We start from the raw sequence: 9,280 nt of genomic DNA, 5'->3' as shown, positions 1-9,280 counted from the left end.
AGCGGGGTCCTTGGGCCCGGGTTGGCTGAGAGGCGGCGCCCGGAGGCAGGCGCGGCGGGACAGCCCCGGGCGGCCGTTGGGTGGGCGGGGCCTGATTTCGAACGGCAAACGGCCCAATGAGAGGCGCGGGCGGGGCCGCGCGCTGGGTTTGAGCCGGCGGTGAGCGGCGCTGCCATGGCGCCCGGCGGGCTCTGAGGGGCGGCGGGGCCGGGCGGGCTGGGGGAGACAGGGCGGGGGCACCGGAATGGCGGAGCACAGGCGGAGGCTGGTGAGGCTGGCGGTGCTGGAAGAGCTCCGGGCCTCGTACGGGATCAAGGTGAAGAACGGGAGCTGCCTGGCGGCGGCCAAGGTGCCGAGAGCGGCGGCGGAGGTGAGCGGGGCGGGGGAGCTTGGGGGGCTCCGGCTCCCGGGCCGGCGAGAGCCGGAGCTCCTGCGGGTTCGGGGGCTGGTCCTGTCGCCGGAGGCGTCGGTTCTGGCAGCAGTGCCGTTCCCGTAATGGTAGCGGCTCCCTCTGGCCCCTAACAGGGTATCAGCACTTCCTGGAATGGAGAAAAGAGGTTTTTTTACCCCTTTCTCTCCGTGTGTAAATGCTCCACGGGGCCGTCGGAGAGCGGTGTTGTGATTCGGGGAGCTAATGGCTCGGTGGCGCTGGATGCCCCCGCCCCCGGCGGTTTAGGACTCGCGTGTTGCCCAGCAGGCCAGATGGCGAAGGAGATGTGTTCCTCTTTTGTCCGTGGACTTGCTGGCCACAGAGGCACGCTTGCCCCTGATCCGTGCGAGAGCTCTTTACGCTTATCTGTGATTAATGTGACTCACTATGGAATCCAAGTCTTAGTAACTGTATTATTTCTTAGAATATATAGCTATGGTGTTGTTTCTAAAAGCTCTGTGCCTTTGATTTTTTAGGTGGTTTTGTTTTGTTTGAAAGGCTTTATTTGCATGGTTTCTTAGTGTAAGGCATGACTGAGTATTTTGGCACAGACTACTCTGGCCTTGATTTGCCAGTGGTCCAGGAATGAAATCTGTCCCATTATTTTAAATGGCTGTTTTTAATTTGATGATGGAAAMAATGTTTTCTGTCCTGGGACTCCTATTTAAAACTGAACTATTCTAATAGTTCATGCCAGCACTGAAGTCCAATTCAGACCGCTGAATTTCTGGTAGACTAATTTATGAAGTGTGGACCACTGTCAAGTCCTAAGCTAGATCTCTGCGACTGATCTGGTGCAGAATTGAATATCCTCAGACTGAGCTTTCTGTAAGACTCAGAAGATATTACACAATGCTTCTTGGTCAATATAAGGCAAAGAAGTTGGGAAAGCCTGTGCTTGAGTTGTTTTGTTTGGAAAGGGAGAAAGCAACAATAAAAATAGAATTCATTTCTTCCCCTTGTCAATATCAAACATTTGATTCCAGACTTTTCTTTCTTTTAACATTTGAAGGGAAGAACTGTGAACAACATATGTATGTCTTAATAAAAGATGTCTATATTGTTGTCTGTAGTGCTTCCACTGTATGCAAGAAAGTAAATGTGTACTTAAATAAGTACTTAGCAAGGTAGGAAAAGCTATAAAGTAACATTTGTTTTGCCGAGGGATGTCTTATTTCTGTTGTGAGGGAACAGGCATAAGTTTATTAGCTTTATTATTTATTAATAAGAAATATTTATTAATAGGAAATTAAATCACAACTTCTCATACTCCGAATGAAACCTAGTGAAGCGAGCATACCAGTTAGGAATTTTAAAACTTACAAGCCACTGGGGTTCTCTAGTATGTAATATCTTGTACATACAGAAAAAGAATTCTCTCTTGAAGCTAGATTTTTTTTTTGTACTTTTAGTAGCAACCTGGAACACAATGACAGATGTGTTGCTTCTCTTTCCTTTCTGTGGTATGTTTGTTTTCTGTAGGACAGATTAGATTGTGGTCAGATAGGTTAGTTGCTGATTAACTATTTTCCTAACATGGACAGCACTTTGAATTTCAGCTGTGAATGACTAAGASTTTGCATTCATCTCTAAGAACAACTTGRGCATGGTCCCAGTTCTCTTCTGGGTCGGAGAGGGACTGGCTTGCATGTTCTGTAAATAGTAATAAAAGTACAAGTTGTTGTACAGAAATGTGGACTTTTATAACTGACACAGCAACATCAAATAAACACTTTACTATTGATATTCTACCTACAGCATTTAATAACCGATGAGATTTGCTCAATAATATGCAACATACTCTAATGTCTTGCTATTGGTCAGTAGAGGTAACAGTTCTTTTAAGTACAAATGGTAATTACGAGGTTCAGAACAGTTTTCTAGACTATTCTGTTGAGTTTAATCCTTCTCAAAAGAGCAATCTTGAGTGTCTGAGATGAGTTTAAAAAAAAAACGTTATTTCAATTATCTTGTGCTGATTTTTATGAACAATAGGATTTAGCCAATTTGAAAAGCTCAGGTGAGATTTCAAAACCATCTGGTTAATATACTTACTGATTTGGGAATCCTATAAGAAAACTAAATTCTTGTAAAATAARAAGTGTAAAACACTGCACAAAACATTTCTACTCTTTCACAATCATCTAGGGTGTTACCTGTAACTGGAATCATTTATAGATACCTAAAGATCACAATGGTCTTCCAGACAATACCTCTTATCTGTCTTATCTGAAAGACTTTGTTTTTTGTCTKAACTACCCTTATGTCTGAGCTTTTGGAATGTGTGCTTTTTTGTAAATACAGATGATAATCGTATCAGCTTTTGAATGACATTATTTGAATTTTGTATTTTAGGGTAAAATCTTTGGAATATCCTTTCATACATTGCCACAATCACTTGTGCCAGAATATGGTTATATTCCAAGGTAAATTAACAAGTRTTTTTAGATTTTACACTTATTTGCTCTCTTTTTAGTATTGAACCCTTGTCAGAAGATAGAATGTAGTATTTGTTCCATGTCTGTTAGAGCTTCTGGGGGATATAAGAATAGTTTCAGTGGGGGAAGGAGTGGTGCAGAAGTTAGGTGGGCAATTGAGAGCCACAGTTCTCATTCAGTTGTATTTCTATACACTTCTTGTCATTGRGGGAAATTATTTTATATATCAAGTTTTAGAAAAATCAGTGAAATAGTTTTTCTGGGGGAAAAAAAACAATCTTTATACTAAGCATCAGAARTATGTTACTGTTCTTTCCTCAGCTTTCTTGTTGATACTTGTGAATATTTGCAAGAACACATTCATACTGAGGGACTCTTCAGAAAGTCTGGATCTCTTGTTCGCTTAAAGTCTTTAAAGGTATTCTCTAAAGCTGCTCTTTTTTTCCTAATAAGCTGCATTTCACTTGATCATCTGCATGTTTTAATTTTTGGACTCTTTAGTCATATTCAAGTTTTAATACTAAAAGTAGGTTGGTAACATTGCCTGCTTTGGAGGTGATAGGAGATCTAGTCCAGAAACTGCCAGATTTTTTTTTTAAATGTTTTGCCTTCCAAGTGATGAGAATATTTGTTTTGCGATGTTCTTCTACTGGAGAGAAGATGGGAAACCTGTAAATTAACACACATGGTCTGACAACAATGCCTGTGTCTCATTGTAGATAATGTAGTTGGATAAAACATGACAAGACTGAAACTAACAATGGGGAAGATGTGACTATCTTGTGACAGGGGCTAGAGCATTACTGCCTAAATTTAGAAATGTGACAATATGTTGAAGACTTTAAATCATGTTTCTTATAAAAAATTACAGAGTAAACTGGATCAAGGTGAAAACTGCCTCTCAGCTGCACTGCCATGTGATGTTGCAGGGCTTCTCAAACAGTTCTTTAGAGAACTGCCAGAACCCATCCTTCCACCTCACCTGCAGGAAGGCCTTTTCAAAGCTCAGCAGCTTGGAAATGAGAAGAAAACTGCAACAGTGTTGTTGTCSTGTTTGATGTCTGACAGAACAATTGCAGCTTTGAGATATTTTCTCAACTTTCTGAGATCTGTGTCCTTAAGGTGAGTRCAAAGGGCATGCTTGTAAACAGCTCTGAATTCCTTTAACCGTTTCTCTGTTGAGGTGAGCACTGTAACTTTGTATGAGTGGTTTGCAATTTTAAACTTGCATATCTGCAGATATTCTCATGACTGAATATAGTCTTTTATTTCATAAATCCAAAGTTTTGTTTATGAAACATTAATTAACTGGAAAATTGACTTTCATCAAGWTGTATTCCTCATTCTTCTCTGGAAAGCAGATTTACCATAATCTGATACCTTGCATTTCCCARAATTTGAGTGGGATCTATAACTTCTTGATTTCAGTAACATGGTTGTACTATTACCTGGCCTGGAATGCATAAATGTGTACAACCTGGAATGCATAAATGTATACATTACTTTTGTTATGTAAGCACTCAAGTGAATAAGTTCGTTGGCTTTTTTTTTAAACTGCTTTTGCCTTATTTGGTCTTTTCTTCACTGCTTATGTCATGACAATTTGTATGAAAAAAACCCTATTTTCTTGTTAAGATCCAATGAAAACAGAATGGACAGCAGTAATCTGGCAGTGATTTTTGCCCCCAACCTCTTACACTCAAACGAAAATGAAAAGATGTCAGCTAGTACAGAAAAAAAAATTCGCTTGCAAGCTGCTGTCGTGGAAACGCTTATTGACCATGCGGCAGAAATTGGTAAGATGATAAATTCTTATCAACGTGTCTCGCTGCACTAACGTGTACAGCTTTTCTTTCCAACTTTTAAGAATTATTAAAAAAGAAAAAAATTCTAAACTATTGCAGGACAAGTACCAGAATTTATCTTGGAAAAGATTCCTGCCATGTTAGGTGTTGATGTCTTTCAATCTACTCCCTCACTGTGGGGCCACGAAGACAGTGAAAATGAATCTCCCAGTGAATGTAAGAGAAGGAGGCATCGAAGTGTTGGGGGTAAGTATGTTTTGTGAAATTTTCAAAGCAAAGAATAGAATTGAGACTTCAGGTAGTCTGATCCCAAGCACTTGCTTCTTCCACAAGCAGAATAGAGGTATGCAAAACATGTTGAGTTTGATTTGCAAAATCTGTATAAGACTTCAGTAATCTCGTTGTATATGTACAGTGATATTGTAGTCTGTTGTCTAATAAAGAAGCTATTTTGGTTTTGTTTCGATTTGTGAAGCTGAATTAATATTCTGGCTTTTTATTGAGTCAACTTCAGATCCTGTTGCAGAAGGCTAAGAGATTTTTCTGGTTTTTTTTTTTTTCTTTTTGCTAATTTTGAAATGGTACTTTAATATATACCTTGACAAGCCAGGTCATGAGAAAGCAGGGACACAAATGGATAAATGGCAGGTGTGTTTTGAATTAGAGTAGCTAATTTGTGTTTTGAAGTGCAAATCTGAATTGGATAATATTGGATATTGTGTGTGCTGATATAATGGATCAGGAGGTTTGGGGTGAGTTGCTTTTCAGTTTTCAACAGGGTTGAGTTGTGTTTTCTTGCCAGATATGGACAATCGTATGTTTTCAGTTCTGGACTCTTACAGGAAATATTACAGAATGTATGCTTGACTTGATTCAAATCTACTGCAACAGTGATCTTTTATATATTGCTATAAAAAACATAGGTGTTTATTTAGCTCATGTACCTGGAGTATTAAACCTGACAGTAGTTGAAATTAAGGCTGTATGATTGTGTATTTAGTCATGGCATGTTTTATCTGTTTTCAAACATTTTTTTAAAAAGTGATACCCACCAGATACCATAAAAGAAATACTACAGCCTTGTAATTTGCTAAGCTTTGCTTTGAACATATGCAAATACAAMTTTAGGTTGCAATAGCAGTTAATAAAAATACCTTTGCACTTTAAAAAGCAGGAAATCWAGTAAAGTTTCATGCATCTATTCTGCTGGGTTTGCTTTTACCTTTAAAAAAAAAGCACATAGTTCACAAAAAGTTTCACATTATTTCTTTAAAAGACCAAAATTCCATGCTTCTCTTTGGACCTAACTTCAAAGCTCTAAGAGCTTTCCAACTTCAAGCTATCTGTTCAGTAAAGTGAGAGTCTCTGAGACTTTCTGTGAGAAAGACTTCAATGGATACCTTCTAGATTTGCTGACAAAATCAGAAGGCATATAATTTTATAATGATGAGTAGGCTTTTCGACAAGAAATTTCTGTTGTCTGTGCAGAATGATTTTTTTTTTTGTTCTTATTGCTTTGGGGAAGGGGGCTTGTGGGAGCTCATTTATCTGTTGGATTTTTTTGTTTGGTTTGGTTTTTAAAATATTTTTTGTTTTAAGGAATATAGATTTTTCAGCTGTTGTGAAAGAAATAAAAAACTATGTTGGTGGAAATATGTGGGCTGTGATTTTCTGTGCATAAACAACCATTCAGATTGATTTGCTTTGTTTCTCCCTGAAATAAATACAAGTTAAACTTGAACTGATAACAGAGCAAGACCAACGTCATGTTTAAATTTGCTCGGTGTGTCTTGCATTTCAGATATTGTTAGTGGAGCATTGAATAAATTTAAATCTAACAGAACACCCTCCACTACACCTCAACAAGACAGAAGCGGTAGGTATTGGTGTATTTGTACTGCGCAAAGCCCATGCAGTATCTTCTGGATTTGTTAACTATATTCAAATTTTTTTTTAACTGAAGAATTAAAACTTAGTCAAAGATAAGTGATTAAATTTAAATTGTTTAAAACTGAATATAGATACATATTTATTGAGGATACTGCATTTTCTGTAATTSTCGGAGCAGCTACAATCACTGCAGTAATGGGCTGTATGGTTTGGATCTGGAATTACACAACCAAACTTGTGCTTTTTAGCTAATGCACCAAGGCTTCAGTGCAGTGCAGCATTTTAGCATCTTGGGAATGAATTGGTGAGGACTAAAATTCTTTCACACTTGCTGYCTCTAAAACTTATGGACAATTACTATGCATTTACTTCCTTCTAATACCTATATTATTTTATTAATGTGTGGGTTTGGATTCTCCTTTCTGGTACTCTAAACTGGCAAAAACCCCAACAAAATAAAAAAAACAAACCCTAAGCTAATACTGATTGCTTGGCCTGTTCAAAATGCATGCACTTTGGCTAAGCTTTTGCAACATGTTTTTTTCAGACTTAAAAAAAAMCCAAAACAACTGTTTAGTAAACTCTCAAACTTCTAAGCTGTTACTGCAAATTTGATTTTCTTACTTTCAGTCCTCTCATCAGTGACTCCAGTGGTTCTTACTCCAAGTACCAAGCGTAAACTTCCAACTGATTGCTCTCAGGGCTTGTCCAGCAAGAAGAGACGATCTTTTAAGCATAATTTTGCCTTCGAATTTTTACCAAGTAGCATTTTTAACAGCAGCTCAACACCAGCATCAGGTACAGTGCYATCACTTTTTTCTTGCTGCTCGAAGTGGTTGTTGGTGGCTTTTAATTTAAGAGTGGAGCCTCTTGTTCTTGTTAGACAGTCACTGATGCTCATTATTGGAGTGTTCTTGTACTACTTCCCCATCTTGGTAAATACTATATGTTTTTGTTCATCAGTGACTCAATCCATGTTAGGTGGATTGAGCAAAAGCCAAATTCCCTTTCTTGTTTCCTGTTCCGTTAATCTTTTATACTTGCAATCCTGATGTACTTTCTTTTTTACTCCCTCTGGAGTAACTCAGGTTATAGTCCTGTTTCTGTCTTGGCACACAAATCCATGAAGACTGCCTATGCTTCCAACCTTTTGAAAGGTGTAGCTTTCTGTCTCCTAAATGCTTAAATAGCTGATCTTAGCTCTGTGTGAAATGTAATTGTTGCTTTTATAAATGTTCTTTCTTGTGTCCCATCACCTSTTGTTTTTCCTCTAGATGTTAAATCTCAAAACTCTAGAGAAATATTTACTTTTGTTTGACAATGCTTTAGTACCACTTTATTCTACTAGAGTGCTTCTAACCATCAGGCTATTCTGCAAATCCTGTTTTATTTTTATTTGGTTCTTTAATGTGCTGCCAACTGAAGTTAGAGTGGAAGGAAATTTCTAGATTGGTTACTTTGCTTGATTTTTCTTTCCCCCTTGAATGAGTGTTATAAAACTTACTGCATTTTTTATTAAATCGTTTCCTGTTCTCCATTAAATTCTTGTTTYTATGGATAAGCAAACCAAAGCAATGACATTTTATAAAGATAGCAGTGATGCATGTGTTTCATAAAATGTCCAGTAGTAAAAAAAAGGCATTTTTTCATTGTTGCTTTAGCTGTTCTGGTTTGTTATGTAAAAAAAGCATAGTGCAAATAATGCTGAGACTGTGTCTAATTTTTCTTACTGAGCTCTTAAATTTGAGAAACTGATCTGATGATAACAGTGCAGAAATTATTTGAGGTAGTGATATCTATAGCATGGAATTAATTGCAGCCAGTTATAATTCCATTAACTATAGCATGGAATTAATTCTAGCCAGTTTTATGAATGCTACAAGCAAGAGCCTTGTTTAACTTTAAAGTGGAATTCAAAGTGATTTCAAGCCAGCCCTTCACAAAATAAGCAAAAACATCTTGTACTGTTTAAAAATCCATTCTTATTGTGCTAACTCTTTAAGTCTTCAGTCTATCTGATTTTTTTTTAAGTTTATTTAAATATAATGTTGTCCCTGTAGTTCAGTTTGAAGGAAGTCCTTGTGTGTGTCTCGAATCATCACAAACCTCACTATCTCCTTCAACCATGGGTGAAAATCATCTGTCTAGTACAGGAAATAGAAGAAGTAAAAGACTTGCAAGCAAAAAATTATACAGGTAATTAACTCTTAGAACCTAAAGATAAATTGGAATGAAGGGTCTAGACACATTAACTAATGATCCTAATCTGTCTCTAAAATTATTTGGTTTGGTAGTAATTTCTATAGTAATCTTAAAATCACCAGATCTTCTGATGCTGCAAAATGGAGCTCAAAACATAGTAAGCTCTGATGKTGTAGCTTCCTGTGCCCATTAAAAAAAGTTGACAAGAAGGCAATATAATAAGTAAAACTGGAGGAAAKAACTATAAATAAGTGTCAGGATGTTTTCATTGCCCTCCTGAAGATTTTATGTCCTTTCTTCCCTTCTGTCTTTCCAGGGTTGAATCAGGGAAGACAGGTTGTTTTTCTCCAAAGATAAGCCGAAAAGAAATGGTTCGTAGGTCTTTACGCTTGAAATTTGGTTTGGGGAAAAGCAATAGAGAAACGGTAAGTTCCCTGTCCTCTTGCTAGAGTGCAGATTTTAATCCATAGTTTTGGGCACTGCCTTTCAGTAGCAGGAAGGACATATTTTGTCAT

At 37.8% G+C, this 9,280-nt stretch overlaps 1 protein-coding gene across 2 annotated transcripts in view; it reads left to right on the top strand.

Moving 5' to 3' along the window:
* Positions 1–203: 203 nt before the first annotated feature.
* The window catches only part of LOC130578752 (neuroendocrine protein 7B2-like), a 42,532-nt gene continuing 33,455 nt past the window's right edge, over positions 204–9,280 (top strand). Inside the window, exons 1-10 of one of the 2 annotated variants that reach the window (XM_057375082.1) lie at positions 204–370; positions 2,786–2,856; positions 3,190–3,286; positions 3,740–3,990; positions 4,504–4,664; positions 4,773–4,919; positions 6,475–6,549; positions 7,194–7,361; positions 8,624–8,759; positions 9,082–9,190. In XM_057375082.1, coding sequence (XP_057231065.1) covers positions 245–370; positions 2,786–2,856; positions 3,190–3,286; positions 3,740–3,990; positions 4,504–4,664; positions 4,773–4,919; positions 6,475–6,549; positions 7,194–7,361; positions 8,624–8,759; positions 9,082–9,190 — 1,341 coding nt within the window. In that variant the 5' untranslated portion in view covers positions 204–244. The remainder of the gene's footprint in view (positions 371–2,785; positions 2,857–3,189; positions 3,287–3,739; positions 3,991–4,503; positions 4,665–4,772; positions 4,920–6,474; positions 6,550–7,193; positions 7,362–8,623; positions 8,760–9,081; positions 9,191–9,280) is intronic. The other variant, XM_057375083.1, reaches the window with a different exon arrangement.

The sequence above is a fragment of the Malurus melanocephalus genome, unplaced genomic scaffold, assembly GCF_030028575.1.
Source record: "Malurus melanocephalus ecotype Western Australia unplaced genomic scaffold, MMel_1.1 scaffold_238, whole genome shotgun sequence".
Taxonomy (NCBI): Eukaryota; Metazoa; Chordata; class Aves; order Passeriformes; family Maluridae; genus Malurus; species Malurus melanocephalus.
Note: the sequence above shows the minus strand (reverse complement) of the source record. Positions and strands in the feature narration are given on the sequence as shown.